The sequence below is a fragment of the Prinia subflava genome, chromosome 23, assembly GCF_021018805.1.
Source record: "Prinia subflava isolate CZ2003 ecotype Zambia chromosome 23, Cam_Psub_1.2, whole genome shotgun sequence".
Lineage (NCBI taxonomy): Eukaryota > Metazoa > Chordata > Aves > Passeriformes > Cisticolidae > Prinia > Prinia subflava.
The window spans coordinates 5,896,800-5,922,635 of NC_086269.1; the positions used below are offsets into that span (position 1 = coordinate 5,896,800).

General features: G+C 43.1%; 1 protein-coding gene across 2 annotated transcripts in view; it reads left to right on the top strand.

The window, feature by feature from the left end:
• KDM5B (lysine demethylase 5B) overlaps positions 1-25,836 on the top strand; it is a 63,232-nt gene that overhangs the window by 8,906 nt on the left and 28,490 nt on the right. The window contains exons 2-8 of one of the 2 annotated variants that reach the window (XM_063418713.1): positions 3,969-4,046; positions 5,287-5,409; positions 6,261-6,431; positions 19,213-19,347; positions 22,504-22,597; positions 23,764-23,867; positions 25,288-25,446. In XM_063418713.1, coding sequence (XP_063274783.1) covers positions 3,969-4,046; positions 5,287-5,409; positions 6,261-6,431; positions 19,213-19,347; positions 22,504-22,597; positions 23,764-23,867; positions 25,288-25,446 — 864 coding nt within the window. The remainder of the gene's footprint in view (positions 1-3,968; positions 4,047-5,286; positions 5,410-6,260; positions 6,432-19,212; positions 19,348-22,503; positions 22,598-23,763; positions 23,868-25,287; positions 25,447-25,836) is intronic. The other variant, XM_063418714.1, reaches the window with a different exon arrangement.

Here is a 25,836-nt window from a genome sequence, read left to right on the forward strand (position 1 = left end):
TTCTTGCTTTCTGTGTACTTAATCTTAATGCTCAGCATGGCTGTTGGAAGACAAAATTAACTTCTTAAACTTTTTTTATTCATTTTTTTAAAACAGGAAAATTCAAACCAGTGCTGAGGAGCTGGATGGAGAGGGCAATTCTTACATGAGCTTTAGAGAAGAAGGCCTGGAGAGCTGGGGGTGGGGGCTGGTCTCTTCCCCAGCAAAGCTGCTTATGTGGCTCAGCAGCTTGGCAAGTGAATCCTGCACAATAAAGCTCCCTCTCGTGGTGCTGCTGCCTTTCCAAGTGCATAAAGGCAGTTCTGTCACACAGAAATGTCTTTTCATGGGGCTGCAAGTGAGCGTTGTATTTGGCTTGGTAACTTGTGCTTCAAAATGTGTCCAAGATTTTTGTTGAGTAAATAATACTTATTGAAGAAAGGTTGAAAATATCTTGTTTAGGACTTGAGGAACTTGCTATACTATGGAATAGAGAAAGATAAATATTATCCTTATTGATTATATCAACTTTGAGTAGTTTGGGTGCTCCAAAATAAACTTGTTGTGACTTTAAAATGACTCAGTGACAGTCAGGATGGACTGTCTTCTACACCTGCTGTCACTTCTCCAGATGGTGAATGGCTGTGGGTCTGTAACAGTGTCATCTGACACAGTCTGTGTTCAGTGGGACATGCTGTAGTGTGTTTGTAGAGCCAGGAGTGGTTTTGTAATTATCTAATGTGATATGTTATATATGAAATTCATTTCCATCAGCTCTACTTGCACTACTGCAGCCTCACCTCAAGTCCTTGGTGCTGTTTTGAGCACCACAATGTAGAAAAGACCTTAAGCCATTGGAGAGCATCCTAGGAAGATGGTGAAGGGTCTGGAGGGGAAGCCTCATGATGGGGAGGTGAGGTCACTTGGTTTGTTCAGCCTAGAGGAGACTGAGGGGAGACCTCACTGGGGTCTTCAGTGTCCTCATGAGGGGCAGCAGAGGGACAGGTACTGATCTACTCCCTCTCATGACAAGTGACAGGACTCATGGGAATGGCTGGAGCTGAGCTGGGAGACATTTAGGTTGGATATCAGGAAAAGGTTCCTCCCCCAGAGGGTACTGGGGCACTGAACAGACTCCCAGGGAATGGTCAGAGCTCTGAGCCTGTCTGAGTTCAAGAAGTGTTTGAACAACACTCCCAGGCACAGGGCAGGATTGTTGGTGTGTCCTGTGCAAGGCCAGGAGGTGGACTTGATGATCCTGATCCCTTCTAACTCAGCATATTCTGTGGTACCTGCTTAAAAACCTCAGAAGCTGGAGTCAATCCAGTGTAGCCTCTCATTAAGCCAATTTACCATCACCCAGCAGAAGCTCTTGCAATGAGTTTCTCCTTGCTAAAAGTGAAATACTTTAAAGGCTGTTAAATGTTTGATTGTGGCTGATGAATTCATCTGACTGCTAGGCTGAAAAGTCACCTGAAAGTGCAGTTGAATAAATGGGGTTCCCAAAGCTTATCTTTGAGAAACAGCTGACGTGCCATCAGGGCGTCTCGGTGTGTGCACTGGTCATTTAGTCATTGGTAAACTTCAAAACTGCAGGGGCAGGAAGTGCCTGTTACGGCAGCCTGTTATGTTGTCTGGAGTCATTTTACTCTTCCAACACAGTAGGTGGCTGGTGCTTTGCCAGAGCCACTGTCTTCGGCCAAACAGGAAAGACTGTCCTCAGCCATGCACCAGTCAATAAATAGACACGCGGAGATCATGGAGATAATCAGCTGATTCTGGAACAGGACGTTTTGGGTGCCTTGCTGTGAACGAGGCGTTTCTGTAAGATCATGCACATAAATTCACCATTTGCTTCCATAAGCAGACGGGACAGCACAGCCTGCTCTGTGCTGACATGAATTAGGTCTGTGTCTGCCCTAGGCACCCTTGGAGCTGGATTTCTGTAGTCTGAGCATGAGCCAGAGCCTGGAGGAGCGGGTAGGGATCCTGTTCCTCCTGTTGTGCCCAGTTGCATGCAGGCTTTCCTCTGGGCTCTGCCCAGAGCAGCAGTCTGTGCCAGCAGACATGTGGCCCGACCAGAAGAGTCTCCTGTGCTGTCTCCTTCCTTCCTTGGCTTCCCTGACATGTTGCCAGTGCAGTGACTGCAGGTGGTGGCCCTGAAGCACAGCCAACACTGGTGACAGTTTCAGAGATGGTATCATTGTCTACGTGAGCTGAATTCTTGCCCCTGTTCATTTTATTCCTGGTTCTTGTCCCCTGCAGAGGCTTATTAGAGGATCTGGTTTGGGGTAATACGCAGTCCGCTTGGGGACAGCCTTGGCTTACTGCTTAGCAAAGCCAGAGACAGCACAGCCCTCTTGGTTTCATTTACTCTCAGCCTAAGCAAAGCTCCCTACAGTTTTCCCTTGGGCAGTTTAATTCAGTCCCCAGTGTCTCCAGGGTCCTGTGTGTCATTACCACTCATTCCCCTCCTAGTCTCTGTGGCTGTCCCCTGTCTCCCTGTCTTTGGTACAGAGCAGGCTCTGGAGTTGCGGCTGATGATGTAACCAGTTGGTTCAGCTTGAGAGTCAGATTTGTCCTGCTGAAGTACAATACTTGAGATCCTGCCCAACTGTTCCCAGTTCCCAAAGAAGAGTATTACCAAGTTTCTCAAGAACGTATCTTTGGGCATCAGGCAGTCTTGTGGTTAAAAGCAGGAGAATAATCGAGAACTGTGTCCCACTGGTCAAGGATTGAGTATTTTTTGGATAATTTGTCATCCTGACCCCCTACCATTGTCTAATTTCCAATTCAAATGTTAATTTCAACTGGCATTGTCAAGTAGTGATGTGCTGCAAGTGCCTTGGATCAGGAAACTTTTATTACCGATTTTGAGGTCTTGATTAACCAATGCAAGCTTGGCAAAATGTATGAACTGGTGGCTCTCTTTGCTCCTTGTCTTCTCCATACTCTTGGTGAATCTTGCTCCTTGTTTGTTTGTAAGATAATTGCTTTGGAAACCATGTATGGTTGGTTTTAACTCCAGTTTTCATATTCTCTGTGAATCTAAAATAAAAAATACTGTTTATGATGCTGGTCTGACTTACTTGGCTCTGTCACCCAATGCTGAAGAAAGGTTTTCTTTTTCCTGAAGCAAAGCTCTGTCTTACTCCACTGTCAGTAGCTCACTTGTGCATTATCTTCATTCTGTAATTAGTGGTAACAAGATAACTTTATATATAATAAATTCCTGTCAAGTTTAAATCAAGTCTAATTTGGTTTTGTGAAGTTGTGTATTGCCAAACCAAGCACATGCAGTAGATGTCAGATCTAAAAGATAAAACCGCTTTATAGTTGTGTTTTTAAATAACACTTCAGTTGCAGGTATTTTATCAAAGTAATAATAATCCTTTTTTAAATTGGTCATGTTCCAGCTCTTCCTGAGTGTTTGCAGCCAAAGAAGTTGTCATGCATTGGTACAGGTTGCCCAGGGCAGTGGTGGAGTCACCATCCCTGGAAGCGTTCAAAAGATGTGTGGATGTGGCACTTAGGGACATGGGTAGTGGTGGTGGTGGGTTAAAAGTTGGACTCAATGATCTTACAGGGCTTTTCCAGCCTTAATGATTCCATGATTCTGTGGAGGTTTACAATGCAGGACAGGCCTTCAGTTCCCAATGTAATTTGTTTTGAGGTTCCATTATCTATTTTGAGGCACAGTGAAGTGTTCTAAGGGGCAGACAGTGGTGCTCACTTAGTGTATCTCAGTGTTCCTGCTCTCCGGACATGTTCCCGTGAGGGGATTTGGGTGTCAGCGCTGCCCTGGCTCCCTGGCAGGCTGGGGCGTTCCACCGAGCCCCCTCTGTGCCAAGTTCCCTGTTCTGGTGGGGCTGAGGGGGCTCTGGAGGCCACAGGGGGCCTCTTCCTGCTTCAGGCTCTCCTGGCTTTTCACTGTCACAGAAACTTCTTTCCTTTTCCTGATCTTTTGATGGAACCCTTCTGTTTTCCAGGACTGGCAGCCTCCATTCGCATGCGATGTCGACAAGCTTCACTTCACACCGAGGATCCAGAGGCTCAATGAACTGGAGGTAAACTGGAAAGCTGAGCAGGACTTCTGCTCCCAAATGTGTCTGTGTGTTTTTGGGAGGTGATGTTTGCCAGAGTTGGCCATGAGCTGACAGCACCCTGGACCCCGAACAACAATTTTTAATTAGCACGGAAATTCATCTGTTTTAGAACTTAGTTAGAAACATTCCAGGCATAAAAGTAATGTTAATGCTCATTAAATGAACATAATTTAGGCCTTTTCCACACATGTGCTTCGAAGTAGTTAAACTGTCCAGGACCATAGATGTGTTTGCATCATACAGCATCTTTCAAAAGGAAAAGAGATGAAACACTTGGAGGGCTTTAAAAATAGCCAGCCTTTTGGAAGAAACAATTGCAAAATCTGGATTCAGTTTGTGGAAATTTGCTGTTCACAAGCACTTTCATTCACTGCTTCAATGAATTGACACTAAAGGGGAGTGTGAGGAGTCCTGGTTGGCTCAGTGCTGGTACCATTTGGGATGATGGTGACTCTGTGCGTGATTATTCTCCTGATTCTTGGTTTTTAAAGCCCTGACGTGGTCGTGTGAAGTGTGAAGTGCTGAGGAAGGGCTCAGATGCTGGCTTGGAATGCTAAGAGAGGGATCTGTGTGACCACAAGCTGTTCAGAGCTCCCTGAAGTTTGCAGACAAGCTAATCTGTACAAACAGTTTTGGCCAGTTTTTGCCTTAAGATTAGAAAATGTGCTGAAAAGATGTCAAAATTTAAGTTACTGCTCTTACATAGCAGCAGTGCAGTGATCTTACTGTGATAATTGCTGTGCAACCAGCCAGGCTTTCCCTGCCTGTTTTTGTTGGGAGTCAGAAGGGACAATTAAAAAAACTTTTAAAATTATTTTTTGAAAAAAATACTAATTCTTGCAAATAAACCAAATAGTAATAAACTATTGCAATAATTAATGTAGTAAATGCAATAAATCCTGATAATGCAGCTAGTTTAGGGAGTTTTTAGCAGTAGTAACTTACTGTTTGCCTATTCTCTGAAAGTACTTTTCTCGGTGCAGTAAAAGGTAACAAAAAGTGACTCAAGGAAAGATACAGATGCCATCAATGGTATCTGCTTGGAATTTATTTTCTTCAAACGATGAGAGGGAAAAATGCAAAATGACTCTTGCAGAGGGCAAAGCTGGGCAAGCAGCTATGGCTGCAGTGCTGTAAACTTTATACAAAACCTACATCTGCTTTTAGCATGCAGTTCACTTGTTTGGTTGGTTGGTTTCAGGCCCAAACTCGTGTAAAGCTGAATTTCCTGGACCAGATTGCGAAGTTTTGGGAGCTTCAAGGATGCACACTGAAAATTCCACATGTGGAGAGGAAGATCTTGGATTTATTTCAGCTTAACAGAGTAAGACCATTTTGGAAAAACTATCCTGAAAAGCTGCTGTGTTACCTCAATTCCTGGGACTGTAGCACAGCTAGTCAGGGGAGGTTTTTGGGTATGTCTAAGCTGGAAAAAATATTCCTTTGTTTAAGCTAACGTAGCTAATGGGACAGTAAGAGTAAGAATATATTATCAGGGAAATGCAGTAAGTAATACATTATCATGGAAGTTTCCTGTGAGCTAAGAGATCATCTTAAATTTACAGCTCTTCTTTAAAACTTGGGTATACTGGTCAAGAATAAACTTAGGCTTAATTGGAGAAAGTTCCTCAACAATGACAGAAGCGAGAGGAAAAACTTTTCCATTAGAAATACGGAAGAAAAGAAATCCAGTTACTTTAGGATGAAACTTGTTAAACTTCTGGAAAAGTTAATGTGTACTGATAGTAAGAGATGGGATTCTCTGAAAGGATATGTTCTCTCTTCTTTATGTTTAGGGCAGTTTTTATTGAGATTTTTGAGCTTATTTTATAGCACATGTTCCAGTGAGAAGAACTGAGTGTCCTGTGCTAGAAAGTTGTGTTAGGATACAAAGTGACAAATTGTGGCCAAATAAATTCTCAGAGTAAGCTGAGTGCACGTGGAACACAGGTGCTGACTTCTTTCTTAAAGTAATTCAACAGGTTTGTAATTCCTGAATAGGTTATGTGCTACATATTTCAGTTATTCCCTTAAAACAAGTTCAATGTCATGTGTGTTTTTTTTAATCTATATTTTTGTGGTTTAAAATGTCAATTGGGATGTTGTACTGCCTTTTTCCTCAAACACTGGTAATTTTACCATTAAATATATGACCACTTTATTTTCACTTTTTAGCTAGTGGCAGAACAAGGAGGATTTGATGTTGTTTGCAAGGAGAGAAAATGGACCAAAATAGCCACAAGGATGGGCTTTGCTCCTGGCAAAGCCGTGGGCTCGCACATCCGCGCGCATTACGAGCGAATCCTCTACCCCTACAACCTGTTCCAGTCGGGAGCGAGTCTCTTGGTAAGCTGTGCTGAAACCAGCTGTTCAGTCAATGTAGCAGCCAGTCTGGGAGGGTTCTTTTGATTTCTGGAATGTTTGTGAAGCTGCACTTGTGCTTGGTGTCATGCAGGTGACCAGATGCCATGGTGTGCAGTTTAGAAAACCATGGGCAAACTTTTCATTAGAAGGGAAGTTTTTAGCTGTAGTCCTCCAGGTAACCCCTGACTCCTGCTTTGAACAGTATCTGTTGTTATTTTCTCTCTGCAGTTTACAGAAGCCTCATAATAAGGGACGTTCCTGTAATGATTTCTGTAAGACCAAGAATATTCATGGAATATTCCAGCTCCATCTCTGTGCCACAAGTGCTGTGGGCCTGTGTCATGTGCCTAGACTGGCTGAGGGACTGTGCCAAGCCAGGCAGTGTTGTGGCGCATTCACTAAGGGGGAGAAGTTGCAGAAAACTTCCTGGCTGCTCTATTGATGGTAGCAGCGTGACTTGGGATTTTTTCCAAGCTTGAATCTTCATCCTTCCTAGTCATCAATCTTTGATTTGCCCATTTAAACCGAAATTCAGGGTTGACTGAGAGTGGAGGCCGCATAATCTCTAATGAGGAATAGGGCTGTTCTTTTAGAGCAGCAGTCATTTATTTGGAAAACCAGAATTGGTTGCAGTTGCCAACATCCATTTTTATTTCTTTGAAATGCTCTTTCCATGATGATCTTTCAAAGTCAGGAGTGCTGACCTTTTTTAAGCAATAAATGCCCTAATCCTGTTACAAGCAATATCTCTGTGTACAGAAATCAACACAAGCCTTTACACAAAGCTACCAAAATGAGTAAGGGATTTGATGTAAGTTCAGAGAGGTTAGGATTAGACTTTTTATTTAGGCAGTGACAATCACTTCTGAGTGAAGAACAGCTAAGTTCCGCTGACCCTTCAGGAAAAGGGGTCTTTTGCAAATGGGATAAGAACAAAACAGACTTGAAGATAAAAATCTTCATGCTAAGGAAACTGCTGGATCAAAAATATTTTGGTTTCCTTCAAACATTCATGTTAAGTAATGGAAAGCAGCACCATTTTCTAAAGGCATTTAATTGAAAACTTGACATTTGTAGTAAGTCTGAAAACTATGATTTATCTTCGGAGGTTTTTTTGAGCTTGTGTGTTTGTTACAGCTGTCTTTGCTGCCATATTTTTGAGGTGCCATGGCACAGGGAAAGATCCAATTAAAAGTTGTAAAACAGTGAATGTGGTACCATAGTATCCTGGGAATGGAAACTTCCTGAGAGCATCTGTCACACAGTTAATACTTTATGGTTTGCTCAGTATTAGACCCTTTTGGAAGAGGAAAAACCTTCTTAGATGAGGACATGCTTCATTTTAAATGACTTTTCAAGCTCTGTCTTGCAATGGGCACTTGACATCTGTCCAAACTGATGTGGAGGCAGTTCTAGACAAGTGATGCATGTAAGGTTAACTTATTTTTTAGGTCTTCCCCAGGCAGTTAAAATATTCCCATCCTATATGTGGCAGGCACAGATTTCTTAATGACCTGAGAGAATCCACAGAAATAAGTTGGGTTTAGCTCACTTTTCACTCTAAATACTGATTTTTCTTTCCGACAGTGTTGTCTTTCAAGTGAATTTGTTTTACAATAGGCTTTTGAGTATCATCTCAAATGACATTCTTTTTGGCTTCCTTTCACATATTCTTATTAAGTGGTGCTTATCCAGATGCTTCTTGTGTAGGTGTCTGTTACTGTGTGTCTGTTCACTGTTTTCCTGGGAGTTGAAGCACCTGTGTTTTTGGAGAAGCTGTGGCTGTTCAATGTGACAGCTGTAGTTGGAGATGTGCTTCCTCCTTCCTCCAGCCTGTTGGGAGAAGCTCTTCACACAGCTCTGATGATCATCCGGACAAGATTACTGCTTGTATTCACTGAGTCATTTGATTTTTTTTTCTTTATTTGGTAATATTTGAAATACTCATTGCCTTCTTTCCTGCAGAAGCCAAAAATACAAAATTATGTAATTTCCATTCACTGTGCCATAACTTCAATCTCATCTAGATCTGTGTATAGCATTAGCTGTGTGGCTTCAATACATGTTAAACTGGCTTCAGGAGTTATTTTGACAGATAATCCAGCTGGAGATTTTCTATCTACATGCTGAAATAGTGAAACTCTCCGGAGCTGTTCAGAAGGGAATAGAGCGGAATAGCATGTTTTCATTAAAGCTCATGTTCAGTCCAACAGCAAAAATTGCTTAAGCCAGCCAGTTTCTAATACCCAAAGCAACTCTCCATAGGGGATATTTATTTTCCTCTTTATTTTGAAATTGGACTGCATAGGACTTGGGTGTCTCTAGAGTAGTTACAGTGAACCTGTTGGTACTGGTCCCCACCACCTGTACCTCTCATTCCCAGCTGTAGTAACAGTGTGTCAGCCCAGGTACTCGCACTGAATGCCCAGAGGGAAAGGTGTTTCCTGCATGAACTGAGGTATCCAGAATCTTCTGTCAGTGCCTCTTCTGTGATGCATTGCCCAGATGTTTCATGATTTAAAGTGCAGCTACATTTTGGGGCCTCAAGGTGGTCTTACTTCTGTTTTTCAGTGAATCCAGCTGACTCAGTAACTGTGCATTTGGTCTCTTTTCCAAACTAAGGCTTTAGTGGCCTTAGTGGGATTCATATTTCCAAAGATTTATATGTGTGTGCCTCTGATAAAGATGTTTCAGTGTAAGATGGTTCTCTGGTACCTTCACTGTTCCTGGAGAAAAATAAGCACCTCTGGAGTTTGATGGGTTTTAACCTCCATGGATGTGTAGCAGGGGTAAACCAGTTGTGTTCTACAAGTACAGGGAGCCTGACTGATTGGTTTTTGTGTAAATTACTACGAATTTAGTTACTATTGATAAATGTCTAAACCTGGAGAAGATGAATTGTATCCCTTCCCCCCGACCTCGATGGTGATTGACAGAGACGAGGACTCCATGGGTCTCACACATGAAGCCGTTTATTGATCCGTGAAGCTGAGCTTATATACCTTTTCAGTCTCTACAGTATTTATGTAACTAGGTAACATTGCTTAATTCAGTGCTTCATACACACTAACACAGGTATGTTCTGTCTTATCGAAGTTGTCCTTGCTAAGCACATACTGTACCAAGCACATCGCTGTCTCCTGCATTCCTTTCTCAAACTTCTGCTCTCTGTAATGCTAACATATCCATTCTGTCATGAGCTGAGCAGTGCTCCCAGCTCGGCTCTCTAGCTGTATACCTGCACCCGTCTTCCTGTTCTACCAACAGAATTTTCTCTGTGGATTTATCAATCAGTTTCTGCACACATTGCAAAACACATGGCAAGCAAATCATAAGCAACAATATGGCTAAAATATAAATTCCTGTTTTAGCTAAATGTTTAAGCCAGCCAGTAAGCCCCTATCTTCCAAGCAAAGCCCAAGCCAATCGCAATCATCTACACCTTTAATTTGCTTATGCTGTCTCAAAGGGCTTGTGTGTTAGTATGAATAGACAGAGAGTTGTCAGAAAGGTTCATGCAGGATAAGCCTTCAAAATCTTTGCAACCATGTCCATGAGCTAAAAGCAAAAAATCTGTTGCGGCCCTGTCCTGCAGCGTGGCATGCCTCACACTATCAACATCTGTTAATAAGCCTGTTAAAGCAGAGCTAGTAGCATTAGTTAATTTTGCAAGCCAACAGCCAAGGTTATTTAAAGTTTTTAAGGCATGTGCCATGCCTATAGCTGGAGGGGTTGATGCAAACACTCGGGCTCCAAGGTTCTAGGTCTCAACATTATTGTCACAGTCTGGGCTATACGTGCGTGTGCTATGCTTTGCTCGCTCTAATCCATGTAGAGATGGCAAATTGTCTCAAAAGGAGCGAAACATGGTTAATCGCCCAAAAGTGCAAGGACCTCATACAGAGCTTCCTGGTATTCCTTTCTAGGCTCTGTTTCCACATATCAAAAATGTATTGTCTATCAGACCAACAGAGACAATCCCAGGTGTTGTTGGCTAGGGCAGGGTATGATTACACCAGGCAGAAGCACTGGTATAAATTTCTGTGCCTGAAACATCAAGGCCAAATCTCTTGTCAGCAAAAGGTCTAGTGGTATGGTTTAGAAAGAAACATGCAAAAGGCTGCATGGATCTAAAAATATCCAATTTTTGAGGTGGTAGGGAAAGAGTAAAAAAGTCAGAAACTTTATTTACTCCTAACCCTCTATCATCAGAAAAATACCACTCAGCTGGCCTATTATTCTTTTTGCGATACTTATCATAGCACCACCACGCTGCTCAGTTCAACCTGGGCGGTACAATCCCTGTGCATTGTCTCGTTATATAAGGCTTCCCATTCGCCTTTTTCCAAAGGTATGGCTACTAAACAAGGAAAGGATCACCTGGGGAAGTCACAGACAGGCACAATGTAGATTCATTTAAGGCCTGAGCTAGCATAAGCCACACATTACATTCTGGAAGGGGTGGCATTGCGACCACTTCTCCCTTGTCGAGAAAGAGTCCTGCCAGGAGGAGCAGTGAGAGAAGGCAACTCCGACTCCCGAAAATACAATTGTGGAAGCTAGCTATCCTCCTTCCCACAAACCAATTTTCAAATAACACAATCACCAAAAGAATGGCACAAGGAATCACACTGTGGGCAATCCCAGTGCCAGCATTCTGATTCACAGTACTACTTTCTTTGGCACCTAGAACACAAACACAAGGCCCACGCTTGGTGAAAAGAGTCTCTGCAAATAAAACAAGGAATAAAGTTATTTTCATGTGTGAGTCTTAAGTCTCCTTTCACTCTGTCCCTGCCATTTTTCTTAGCCGAGATCCACCTTGGACTGATTTCTGATGAGACACAAGCAAAACCTCTTCCCCATGTGACAAAAGGATAGGGTCCCATAATTTTACCTGTTTCTGGTGGGGCCTTCTGTTTAACTTCTAACTTAGACTTGTTGCCCAAATGCCTTACAATTGGAGGGTCAGGATCCGTAAGTGAGCAATTCAAAAAGTTAAAAACATACAATGCCTTCTGTAATCGCTCTGCCGGGGTAGCATTCCCCATTCCCCCTTTCTGTTTTAAAAAAAGATGCTTCAGTGAAGCATGAGCCCTTTCAATTATGGCTTGGTCATAGTTGAGGAATGAGGAATGCCCGTTTTGTGTGTTACTCTCCAGAGGGCAAGGAAATTTGCAACTTTCTGTGAAATATACTCTGGGCCATTATCAGTTTTGATTTGTGAGGGGATTCTCAGGACTCAAAGTCACTTGCAAAGTGATGGCAAACATCTTTTCTTGCCTCTCTTGTATGACAGGATGCAAACAAGGCACCTGAAAAGGTGTCAGAGGAGTGAATGTACTTGAGTCTGCCAAACTCAGGGAAATGAATAACATCTGTTTGCCAAATTTGAAGGCTTTTGAGTCCTCTAGGGTTAACCCCTCCACTAGGGAGGGGAAGGAGTGTCTCTGGCAGTCTGGGCACACAGCTACAATACACACAATGTCTTGGTGTGTGGTCAAGTCAAAGGTGTGAACGAGTGCAGCAGCACTCTGGTGGAAAAATGAGTAAGTTTAGCCTGGGAAAAGTGGTCTGGGAGTTGAACAAGTAAGGCAAGTAAATCTGCTTGGCAGTTCTCTTCTGCAATAAGGCCAGGAAATGTTGTGTGAGACCTAACATGCATAACAAGATAAGGGTGCTGTATTGTATCTAAAAGGAAAACAAGTTGTTGTAACTATTGAAACAATTCCTTGCTGGGCATATCCTTTAGTACAGCAGCTTCAGCTCTCTCCACAAGTCCTGCAACATAAGCAGAATCTGTTATTAAGTTAAAAGAGATGACAAATTACTGAAAGGCTTGAACAACAGCTGCCAATTCAGCAATCTGGGGGGAACCTGAAACAGTGGTCACATCCGAATCCCATCAGTTAAGATCAGTGTTCCACCAAAGCAATACTGACTTGTGGGAGCAGCCAGATGTAACTGTAAAAACAGCTAAAGCCTGTAATGGGACTTTACTTCTGTTGGGTCACAGTAGGAGATTAAAGCTGGTTGCCACAAGCTTGTGCTTCGGGGGATGTGTAGAAAGCTGTCCAGAAAAGTCAGTGAGGGCTATTTAAAAGGCAACAGCCACTGTAAATAAAAAGTAGTAATAGGCAAACAGATCAAACAAAAATCCACACCTACAAGTGTGGTAAGTCTCTGTCTGGTTTTTACAATGAGCAAAGCAAACATCTCATGTTGCGTGCTTACAGTTTTAGACATCTAATGTGGCAAAAAAATCCACTCAGTGATTAGCAAGGGGTCAGGCGCTTTAGGATCCCACTGAAATATCAAAGCGTGAGGTTGCCTAGCTGGATTCAAAATTATTAAGGAAAAGGGCAACTCAGGGACCCATTGGGCCACTTGCTGATTTGAAATAGCATCAGCCAGGCTTCTGGTGTGAGTTGGCGAGGTGACAGGAGATCCGGTTCTCCTTTTAACAAATCAAACAAAGGGCTTAGGTCAGCGTTTGAGATTCCTAACAAGGAATGAATCCAAGTAATTGAACCCAAAAGTTTTTGAGCATCATGCAAAATACAAATATTTGTGTGAATCTGCAAAGGCTGAGAAAAAATACTCTGGGTCCTAATGCACTAGCCAAGGTATTTTCAAGGGGGTTGACACTGGATTTTTTTCAGGAGAAACACAAAGTGTGCTTGAGTTACAGCAGCAATGACAAGGGCTAGGGCTTTCTCCATGACTTCCTGTTTTTCTGCTGCAACAAGGATGTCATCCATGCACTGATATAACAAGGCAGCAGAGATTATTTTGCGAATGGGGCTGAGGACTCTCGCAACAAACAACTGGCAGATAATAGGAGAGCATTCCATGCTTTGTGGTAAAACTAGCCAGTGATATCTCTGTAAGGGTGCTTGCATGTTAGTGCTTGGAACAGAGAAGGCAAATTTAGGAGCATCATCAGGATGCAAAGGAATATCAGAAAAGCAGTCTTTTAAGTCAATGACTATCAAATGCCAGTCTCAAGGGATCATGGTGGGAGTGGGAGACCAGGCTGAAGGGCTCCCTTGTCCTCCATGGCATCATTAATTTTGCGGAGGTCTTGGAGCAAGCGCTTGCCATTTTGATTTTTAACTACAAACACAAGCGAGTTCCAGGGACTAGTAGAGGGGACTACATGTTCTTTCTCAAGTTGGTCTTGAACAAGGTCAATGAGTGCGTGTAATTTAGGCAATGGGAGGCACCATTGGTCTACCTAGCAAGGTAATTCAGTTTTCCAGGTTAATTTCAGGGTGTCACTCACCACAATGGTCCCTGTTAAAAATCAGATTGAATTTTGAGACCCCTTTGAGAAAGTTCATCTCGTCCCCATAACACCATGGGCACTGGCAAAACAAACAGCTTTACAGAGGCTATGTGACCTTCAGGTCCTGTCACCTGAATTAGATGGCGACTACTGGGGGGCCACTTGACTTGAGAGATACCACTCACATCAGCTCTGTATCTAAAATACCAGTGAGTGTTATCTGCTGCCCCTGTAGCAACAGGGTTTATTGGCAAGTGGGACATTTATCAGAAATTTCTTGTACCCATATTATTTCTGGGGTTCTTGTAGAGCTAAATCCTCGCACCCTTGTACTATATTCTGTTACAGGGAGTGACAAATTCTGTGAAAAGGAATCAGTTGTGCAATGCGTGTACCTTGAGGGACAGTACGGGGCGGAAAGGGAGTCCAAACCATAATTTTTATTTCCCCAACTCAGACCGAGTCTATAACTCCTGGTAAAACAAAAAGCCCTAGAAGGGTAGTTGAAGACCTCTCCACCACCAAAGCACTTGTCTGGGGTCTTGGTGGGCCAAAAATTCCTGTAGGACGTAAATGAACAGAAGAATCAAGTTACTGTGATTGAGGTTGCCAGGTCCAGTCTGGTGCTCCCTGCAGTTGCTGGGTGAAGACCTGGGGCAGTCCTGTGCTGGGCATTCTCAGTGGCTGCACGTGTGGAGTTGGCACCTGTGGCAGTACCATCTGTGTTGGCAGCTGAGGTATTTGTGTCGGAGCGCGGCACCAGCCCACACTCCGGTTCCAGTTTCCCTGGATCGGGCGACCTTCAGAGTCAAACTTAGAGTGACACTGGTTAGCAAAATGACGACCCTTATTACACCGTGGACATACATCAGGGATTTTTGGCTTAGCTCCTTTCTGAGCAAAGCAGTCTTTTTTAAGGTGACCAGGTTTACCACAGCCATAGCAAACTGCTGAAGTTCCAGAAGTGCCCTTGGCAGCTGCAAAAGCTGCGGCCATGGCTTCATATGGATGTTCTATTGTCCCAATACCGTTGCATATTACAACCATTTCAATAAGACTTGGTTCTTGATTAGGCAGGGACTTAAGGAGTTTTTTACAGTCTGTGTTTGCATTTTCAACAGCTAGTTTTAAAAGCAAAATTTCATGGGCGTCCGCATTATCAATTTGGCGTTCCAGTGCTTACTTAAGGCAGTCAATAAACTGCACATAGGGCTCCTGGGGCCCCTGGACAATAGCTGTGAATGCCTTCAGAGGTGTTTTTTCATCAGGGACCTTAACAAAGGCTTGGGGAGCTGCATCTCGGGCTCCATCAAGAGCTTCCCTTGGGCAATCTCGTGCCTGGGCAGCAGGATCTGCACATGGTCCCATTCCCATAAGCTGCCTGATCGTGAGGGCAGACAGGGTCTGATTAGCGTGACCCATGTAAATGAAGAGAAGGCTTTGCAGACCCTTTTCCCACTCTTTCTCCCATAAGCTGTATTGCTTGGGAGATAACAGTAACCAAGCGAGAGTTTTTAAATCATATGGAGTCATGGTGTGGGCAGCAAACACAGAATCCAGCAAGTTTATAAAATATGGTGAGCGGATACCGTGCTCTGTAGCTGCTCACCAGAGCTCTTTAATTTCCAGGAAAGACAGCTGTTCCCAATGGGCAACTCTCCTTCTGGTCCCCGTATAGATTACTGGTGGCACGATTCTTTCAGCAATGCCAAAGTCTCTCTCTCTTCTTGTTTCAAGCGCACCCAGTTGTCGTGAGGGTCAGGGGGATATAAATTAGGTTCTTTGTCAGGATTAATGGGTCCAGGATCAAAGGGATCCTCCAGAGCATCCTGGTCGCTTTCCTCGCTGTGTTCTGGACCATAGGCAGCAGTGAAAACCCTTACAGAGCGTGGAAGGCCCCTCTCCCTTTCCCCTGCAATCGATGGTGCTGGGGCTGTTGGTAGTGTTTGCTGCAGTGTGGGAGATGGAGATACAGTCTCTTCAGAATGTAAGGAGTTCTGAGACTCCTCTGAAATGGAGGGGCAGGCAGCAGCCTGTTTAACTTTAGCAGCAGTCTCTTCAGGTTTTAAAGAACACTGAGAATCTGCTGTAGAAGAGCAGGCATTCCCTGTATTTTGGGAGTTTTCTTGAGCCATTAAGGCCTCAAAAGTTGCCCACCACAAAGGCAGTATTTGTGCAGCTGTGTTGTTTCCCTTGGTAGCAGAATCCCATAACTTAACTCCTGCTTTGTCCCACAGATCTGGTGTAAAGATTGTGGACTCGGTGACTCCCGGGAGCTCTGCTGCTACCCAACGTAATGAAGCTTTTAAATCACGCGGGGGCAAAGCTTTACCATGCTGTCACAACAGCCTGTACATAAGTTCAAAAATGTCTCTTTCCTGGGCAGACATCCCCTGACCCATTGTCCCCTGCAGCGGCTAAACCTCTGTGTCCCAGAGGGGCAGCTCACCTCTGTAATCCCGGAGGGTTCGTCTCCAGCCGGCTTTCCTGCTTCCTCTCTTAGTTCTGGAGGCTCGCTGTCCAGTCACTCAGATGGGCAAACATCACTTTCCTCCGACCAGGGCACCCTTTGAGGGTGATTGACAGAGACGAGGACTCCATGGGTCTCACACATGAAGCCGTTTATTGATCCACAAAGCTGAGCTTATATACCTTTTCAGTCTCTACAGTATTTATGTAACTAGGTAACATTGCTTAATTCAATGCCTCATACAAACTAACACAGGTATGTTCTGTCTTATCAAAGCTCTGCTTGCTAAGCACATATTGTACCAAGCACATCGCTGTCTCCTGCATTCCTTTCTCAAACTTCTGCTCTCTGTAATGCTAACATATCCATTCTGTCATGAGCTGAGCAGTGCTCCCAGCTCGGCTCTCTAGCTGTATACCTGCACCCCCCAATCTTTTGACTTCCTGAGGGCCTTGTGACCATTCCTGCTTTGTGCTTTGTCTCCCAACGGAGCTGCTCCATTGTGGCTTCAGGTGATGGGTTTTAACTTGCTCTCTGCCACTGCTGAGGGTTCAGGGATCGTGTGTGCAACCATCCTGTTGGAATATAACGAGATCATGGTCAGAGTGTGAGGGCTGAGCTTCTGGGGAATGGCTGATAGAAGCTCAACCTCGCCAAAGCCTGGTTGGGAAGAGGGGAGGTTTGGAGAGATGGCAGCTGTGTCCTCGGTTGGAGACAGCTGATCAGCAGTGCAGGGGTAAAGGAGGTACAGAGGAATTCTCATCCTTAGAAATTATCAATTCTAGGTGTTCTCTTGGTACAGCTGAGGTGGTGGATTAACAGCCATCCCATACCACTGCCTTTGCCTTGGGTTAGAGAGGCACTGGGAAATGTTTGTGCTTAAATAAGTGATGAAACATCATTATTTAGGAAAAGTCTTCTGGTGTTTTTCAAGGAACAGTGAGTGCTCTGTGCTTGTGGGGTTTGGGGCTTTTTTGTTTGTTTTTTGATTGTTTGAGGGGTTGGGGAGTGGGGTTTTTGTTGGTTTTTTGGGGGCTTTTTTTGTTGTTGTTGGGGGTTTGGGATGTTTTTGGATTGTTTTTTTGGGGGTTGTTTTGGTTTTTTAGGCTCTTTTTTGGTTAGTTGGTTTGGGGTTTTTGTAGTTTTTGGTTTGTGTGTGTTTTTGTTTATATTGGATTTTTTTTGTTCAGGGTTTGTTTGGGCACTGTGCTGAAGTGAGGCACAATCTGTTGGTTTTCAAGTCTTTCTTACACTTTTGTTTAGGAAATACTGTTTGCCTTCTAGATTTTTGTTTTCAAGGATCATATGTCCTTTATTATCTGAAGCAGTAGAAACTCCTTTTTTTTTTCCTGATAATTTTTATTTTCACATGAGGAAATTATTCAAGGACCCAGATTTTAAAGAAGTTCTTTTTTTGCTCTCTCATTTTCAACCTTTCGTACTAATTTGCTCTTTCTGCTTGTCCATTTTCTCTTCTGAGAAATTGTTCTTTTTTGCTTTCTTCCACTGATGTTGATGTCACACCATCTCCTTTCATCTTTGGTAGATGCCTCATCTGTGGAAACATTTAAGGCCAGGTTGGGTGGGTCTCAACCTCATCCAGTGGAAGGTCTCCCTGCCCATGGCAGGGGCTTAAAAGAAGGTGATCTTTAAGGTCCCTTCCAAGCCAAACCCTTCTATGATCCCGTGATTCTGGTTCCAGTGGGAGCTTTAAGGGACCAGACTCTTGTGAAGAGGCAACTGCAGTGCTCTGGGGCTCCACACCCAACCTTTGAGCATCATTCAGGACTCTCTGTTCATGTGCATGAGCTGCAAAGTTGAGTGGTACTGTGTATTTAATGCTGAAATTAAGTCAGCCATTTGCTTTCAGAATATAAATCTAGGCTTTACAAAGTCTGAGACTTAAGGCAGTCTGAAAGCAAACAGCAGTTCTGGAGGTTTCTTTGGTCAGTGTTGCAGGATATCTGTGGGTGATGGTTAATGACATCCTGTTGCTCTTGACTGATACTACTTTTTTGTTAAATACATCGTTTTTCAGCATAGTCTTCTCTTCTAAAATAACACTTTTTCTTCCTTTCCCCTCCCCCCTTCTGGCTGTTATTTGTTTCTGAAAGTCTGTTTTCTGTGCTGTCATCATCATCCTCACACCACTGCAGTGGTTCTCTGTTCTTTACTGCTCTCTCTTGCTGAGAAAATGCTTGTGATGGGAACAGACTAACAGAACTTGGGAAATGTGAATCCAGCAATTTCACAAATTACTTCCTGGCAACATGAGATTTTTTCTTTCTGTAGGATTTGTTGTTTACTCATTAAAAACTGTTACATTTTGTCTGCAGTTACTGAATGTTGTGTGGCTTGACAAACGGGGAATTGTCATTAAATATTCTGTTTCTTGCCAGAGGTATGCACAGTTTTCAGCAATTAAATGTGTTTATTCAGCAGCCTGAAAGAACTAAAACTGTTCTTGCATCTTTCTCTTTTGCCCTTAATTCACGCAGCAGTTGTCCTCTCCAAAACATGGAAGGAGGGGAACTCCTGCAATGTGCGTAGTACAGAGCTGTATTTCAGTTTGGACAGGGGTGTTTGATAGGTTGTAATTTACTTTTATACTGCTCTGTATGTTGGCATCACAGCCACTCAACCTTAAGACATTCAGCAGTGCCAGAGTGCTGGTGACCCAGTCTGCAAAGGCCCCATCTGCCAGCAGAGCTGGGCTTAGTATTCCACACAGAGAAATATTTGATGCTTGTTAACACTTAAAGGATGACTTCAGCTTTATTTAAGATCCATTATTATGGCTATTGCAGCCATTAAACTGATAAGAAAAAGTGATGTTGTGCATTATTTGGATAGGTAATGTTACCATTGTCATACATGCTGTTTATCAACTCAGCACAGGAATTATTAGAGTCCTATCTGTGTTCTTTCCATGAGCCAGGAAATTGTTCTACACAGTTTGTATTGCAAGGGGAGACAGAAATGAAGTAATAAAATTGTCTCCTTAGTGCCTGCAGAAGCCAGATCTGAGCAGTGACACGAAGGACAAGGAGTACAAGCCCCACGACATCCCGCAGCGGCAGTCGGTGCCGCCGTCGGAGAGCTGCCCGCCCGCGCGCCGTGCCAAGCGCCTGACGCCCGAGGTGAGGCTGCAGGGCAGCAGGCACCCTGAGCAGAGCTGGCTGTGTGCACAGCAACAGCTGCTGTGCTCTGCCAGGGGTACCTGAACATTTATAAACGCATAAATTGTAAATAATGCGTAAGAATTGTCTGCTGCTTTACCAAGTGTGTTACTGAGCTCTGGGGTTCTGGGAGGCTCTGCTGTGGAAGCTGTTGGTGGGTGTGTACAGTAGGGTTATGTTTTCAGCATCATGTAGATACTATGGGGCTCTGAGATGAAAATACTGGTGACAAATTCTGGAAATGAAGCAGCTTTGATCTGTTGTTCCTCAGTCAGTGAGCAGCACCTATTCTCTAAATGTACCTGGAGGTTTCTGTACATCTCTCATAAGTTGAAGCCAGCTATTAGAGCAGGAAGATTTTGGTTATAACATTGACATTGTTATAATTCATTTTTCACTCAAGTTCTATAAATTTGTGTTAATTTACCCATGCAATATAAGGAAAAATGTATACCATCAAGTCAGTGTGGTTTTGTGCAATCTTACGTGTCCTTAAGAAACAATATTTATTTGGATAAGCATGAAATGTATTGGTTTTATCTCAGTATCTTCTGTGAAGACATATTTTAGGAGATCATGTGTCTCCTTTGTTGCTGGAAAACAGTAATACTTTGGCTCCAGCCTTTCCAGCCTGATGATCCTGTCTCCAGAGAGTTCCTATTTCTTTTGTTTGAGCAGATGAAGAGTAGGGGAGGACATTCCCAGGAGAGGGTCTGATTAGTGGTGACATCATGAGTTAGGAAGGTCACAGTTTGTTTCAGACTCTTATTAACTCCCATTGTTCTGGTCTTGGTCTTTATTAGTACCAATAATACGGCTTAGCTGTTGCAAATTTTGCCAGTAATTACGCTTGGTTAATGAGTTACAATTAAGGGTTTCTAAAGCTTTTCAACTCAAATACCTGGTTACAAGTGGATTTATAATTATGAGCTTCAGTAAAACTTCAGTAGTTTGGGCTGAAACTTTCCATTTGAAGTGTCTGTCTGTGGTTGAAGGATATTTGTTCTCATGGATCCCTTAAGAATTGACAGCAGGACAAATATACACTAAAATTCCAGCTGTTTCTCTGGCAGTGGTGTCGGATGGCACTGAGAGAGAGAGCACATTTTTGTCATTTTGGGGGAAACCAACTGCTCATCCTTAGCCAAAAAGCAAAGTTGCCCTCTCAGCTCTCGCCCCAAGCACCACTGATGTTGTATACATCATTTTTTGGAAAGAAAATCCATAATTCAGATGATAACTGCAGCATACAGCACCAAGGCTGAATTGAGCAACAGGGACTGGCTGGCTTAGCCAGGGGCTGTAGTGTTTTAAGACAATAATTTCCCAAAGTTAAGATTTGTTAGTATGACTTTTGCTATTCCATGTCAGTGCAGTCAGAGAAGATGACTAAATCCATTTTATTCAGCATTGGAGCTCCAAGCAGTTGTAATTTGCACTGACCTGGTTGCAAAAAAGTAATGTTTGGTTCATGTCTCAATTTTTTGTTTTAATGAGATACACAACAATTTGTCAGTGTCTTAAACTCTGAGTGTTAAATTCATTCTCATGTTTGTCAATTTGGCGTTTCCTGCATTTCAAAGGCTGACCAAAATCATTTAAAAGAAGTGAACCACAGGGAAGTACTGGAAATTATTGTGGCCCGTAGGATAAGTGTTAGTTTGCTGTTGTGAGACACATGGTTTTACCTTGCCCTTTCCTACCTGGTGAGTAAACAGTCAGGAGAAAATGTTCCTGATGAGAAAGGAAAAGGGCAATGATTGTCTGGGCTGGTTTTGAAATGCAAAGGCTTTAGGTGCTTGATGAAGAACAGTTCAGTGTGAAAGACCACAACAGTGCAGGGGAGGTGAAAGTGAGATGACTTGATGTGATAAAAGGCTCAGGCCAATCCAAGAGCTGCTCTTGTGAAGATCAGTATCAGCTGAAGCACAAAAGGCACAGCTCAGAGGAGCTGAAGATGCAGAAGTTGGGGGTCAGTCCCTGGACTTGAGGTTCAGGGCACGCTGAGGCAGAACTGCTTCACACATGAACAACTTCTGTTGGTGCCAGTCTTAAGCAATGAGACCTCTGCCTGGTCTGATGGAGACATTTGGGCAAAGAGAACACAAAAAGTGATTAGGAAATGATGTTGAAACCAGCTCTATAAAAATCAAAGTTAAACAACCAATGCCTACAAAAAGCACTAGACTGAGCAACAGTTCCCACCCCTTGGAGTAGCTGGGGCTGTGTCCAGTCCTGCTTTAGACCTGGGCCACACATCCCATCTTCTGGGCTTCAGAGAGTGGCCGAGAGGGACTGACTTGTTGCATGCCATCATTTCCTTAAAAAATGGTGTTAGAGAAACCTCTCATAACACTGAGGGATTTGAGAATTGTTCTGCCACCATCTCAAAACTTCAGGGAAGACCTGGAAGAATTAAATAGAAGAGCATTATTCTGTGTTGAAAGTTCCAAGATGCACCAACAAAGGTTCCTGCTTTGGAGACTGAAGCATGTTCTGCTCCTCAAGAGCACAAGAAAACCCGTGAAAGCACTGAGTTCCTTGTTCTTTGCTTCCTGATGGGTCCCACTGAAAGCAAACCTGAATCCTGGTGTCATTATTGGCATGGACATTTTGGAGGATTTGCTTTTGAATCTTCCATGTTGTTCCCTGCATTATTTCTCTCTGAACTACTTGTAAATAATTAAAGACAAGTATTTCAGAACTCCAGGTGTCTGTTTAGATTTAGTGGTTTGTAAGTATCAAATGGTTCTGTGTTAAATTGAAGTCCTCAGAGTTTCTCTCTGACTCTCACCTGTCTGCCTTTTTCCTGGAACGAGGCAAGTTACAAGTCTCAAGCCCTCATGGTACCTCAGTGAGGTGTTTGTGTCTCACACCAAGGAATCATGAAATGGTTTGCATTGGAAGGGACCTTAGAAAATGTTTCGTTGGGACTCACAGAGCCAGCCTTTCCCACAGCCAGCTGGAGATTCCAAACTCATCTGTTTGTGCTTGGGCGAGCAGCCAGATCAGCTGGCAGTGAGCATCTTCCCAAAGACAAGTGGCAAACCGGAGTCTTCCAGCTAAGGATGTTACTGACTTGTTTTTCCTTCTTGTTTTTATTCTTCTTTTTTAAAGGCAACCAATGTTAAAACTGAGACTGACCCTCCAGAAGCCAGAACTCACAATCTGAGACGCAGAATGGGCTGTGCCCCTCCAAAGAGTGAAGGTGGTGAGTGAGACAGCGTGGATGCAGTTTTTGTTACTTTGCACAAATGTGTTTTAAGACTACAGCTAAAATCAGCAGTTGGAACTATACTAAGTATTTTATAAAAAACCCCAACTTTCAGTTAATTTTAGAATTGGATCTTTTGATAAAAAGTTCTTTTATGGGTGTGAAGTATTTTTTGTTTTGGTTTTGGTGTTTTTTCTTTTTTTTTTCTTGTAAGTGGTTGAGTTTTCTTGAGGATATTTTTATTTGAAAAAGACTTTTTTGAAACTTGGGTGTCTCTTCTGTCTCTCCAGCGAATCAGAAATGACATTGAAGCCATGTTTTTGTTTTGTATTTTAAATAACATCAGTCAGTGAATTTTAAATAGTAGAAACTCTTTTAAGAATGCATCAGATATCAGACACTTTTAGAAAAGAATTTGGACTTGAAATCAGGAAATTTAACTCATGAAAGCAAAAGATAATATGTTTTGAACTTAATGATAAAGTTCCCGTAATATGATTAAATTGTTGTTATCAACAGTCCTGAGTTTGTTCTCTCCTTAAGAAATAATTATTTGAGACTGAGAAACAATATTTAATGCCATCAAACAGAAGAATAAGTTTGCTGATAAATAATTTATCAAAAAAAATACAGGAACCATTTACAACTACTCAATAATTGAAATTACCTGAACAATCTGTCAGTCTCATTTGTTCATTCAAAATCTTTTTTTTCAATAATTTGTTTAGATTATGGTGTCTTGTAATTTGATCTTTTTTCTTCAAGGAGTCTCTAAGTACTAGCCTCCCTCCCCCAAGAGTAGAAGGAAAAAGCTCTTGACAACATTCTTTAACACCACATAGAAAGAAAACCTTAGCTTATAAACCTGCTCATAATTTAACTAAATTAAATGAAATGGCCTACAAAGTACTGAAAAACTGTGGGCTGTGATAACCTGTGCTGGCTTGTGGTGATGTGCTGGGATTTTTGGGTAACACTGGCTTCTGGAGGCATTGCAGGAGTTCGTCTTGCCCTGCACTGACTGAAACGAGTATAGGGGGGATAACAGTTCAGCAAATACCTTGGTATGATGCAGTCTAACAAGCAATAAATAAAACAAATAATTACAGAGAATGCCAAGCATTGAAACATTTTATAATCCTCTATTTTTTTCCTTTGCCCAGACAAGGAAATGCGCAGTGTGGTGAAACTCCCTGAGAAGAAAGAACTTTCTGGGGAGCCAGAGAAGGACAAATCCAAAGTCAGATCTAAAAAACCCACCAATGCTGTGAGTACCTCCAGCCTTCCTGCAGCTGTGTTTTGCAGGTGTTTCTGGATTTCTCTGGGGTATGTAGTAAAATCTGCTGTCACTTTGTCATGTGGAGGACTCTTGTCTTCTTCCTGGAGGCCAGGGCTGAAGCACAGCAGTGTTTGTGCTTGGTGGAATATCAACACTGCCACAGCTTCCTGCTTTACAAAGCTGGAAATGACAGGATGGTTAGGTTTCATTATCTATAAATAAAGTAACTTATTTTCTGTCTCCAAAGTACAGTCTCAAGATAAGCCTTTTGAAAGCATAGTGCAGTGAAAGTGGTTCTTGTGTGACCTGATCCCTCCCCACTAATGTGTAACCTCAGGGGAGCACCATGCAGGCTGTGACACATGGCACTTCACAGACCTGCCCCTAATTCCACAATTTCAGCACTGAATTGGAAGCTTTGTTCAAATGCATCTTAAAAAACCAACCCTGTTCCTGCTCCAGCTCTCCACACCCCACCAACTATCCCCCAAAGCCCCCACCTGCAGGCAGTGGTAGTTGTCTGACTTTTGAGAAGATAATGCTGAGATTCTCTCTGCCCATGCCACGAGTAGAGTCCCTCGTAAAACCAAACGTGTTCACATTCAATCCACACCTGTAGCTGGTACCTGAGAAAAAAGAGTGCAAATACCAGAAGCCTGACACCCTCACCTCCCAACTGAAAAAAGGTTGTGGGGAGGAGCAGGAGATGCTGCTGCTTTAACAGCATAAGGCAAGAGGTTCTGCCTGTCCTCATGACTCTGTTCTGTGTTTGGGAAGAGCCTTCCAGGCCATTCCTGGTGAGAGTTGGGTGTAGGACAAGCAGCAGAGAGCCCATCCCAGGTTGGACTGCCTGTGCCTGTTCCTTGGGGCTTGGGAGCTGCTCTGTCAGAGTTAAGATCTGTCCCCCTACCCAAAGCTCTACTGTGAGGTTGGTGCCTTCTCTGGGGAAAATAAGGAACACCCCCAGCAACAGGAACCCCTTTCTCTCCATATTTCTGTCTTCCAGTGCAATTGGTCTCAGAGGGGAATGAAACACCTGAGGCTGCACATGGGAAAAGGCTCTGTGAGCCCCCAGCAAGGGTTGGGTTATTCCTGCCCAGCCCCAGTGTTGAGTTATACCTGCCAAGGCCACAGTGCTGCTGATGTGAACTACCCTGGCAGTTGGTCAAGTCTTCTGGCATTTGGGGAAAAAAATGCATGAAATGCAGCTCTTGTGGTCTTTTCATAAATTACAGAGTGAAATATTTAAACTTCTAAAAGAATATTCAGGGTGTTTTTGTCTCATTTCCATTGCAGAGATAAAGTAAGAATAAGCTTTGGGAAGTGTTGCAGATGGGAGTTACCAAACTGCTTTCACCCTGAGTTACCTTCAGCGCTCCCATTCCTACTGTGGAATTTTGTGTTGCAGGTGGATTTGTACGTGTGTCTCCTGTGTGGCAGTGGGAATGATGAGGACCGGCTCCTGCTGTGTGACGGCTGTGATGACAGCTACCACACCTTCTGTTTAATTCCACCCCTCCACGATGTTCCCAAAGGGGACTGGAGGTGTCCCCAGTGTCTGGCTCAGGTAATCTGACAAATCACTGCAGTTAGGTCAAAGGCTAATTTGTATTTTGTGGGGTTTTTTTAAACCGATCACAGGGATAGAAAAATACAATTTGTTGTTATCTAAGGTTGTGCAAACAAGGTAACAGAAGTAAAGCTAAAATGAAGACTGAAAATGCTTTATATTGCAAAGCTGACACTTACTGTTTTGAGCCAAAAATTGGTCTGCCTTAGAAGAACATTTTGGATTTTAACTTCTCTCTGTTCTTAAAATTGAAGTCTCACTGTGGGCTTCACTGTGGTGGTTTATGGATCGTATCCTGCTTAGCTCTACTAGAGAAAAGAGAAATTAGGCATATTAATTCATTAATGCTTATGCAGATTTATAAATAAATATTGTGATTTGGTGAAT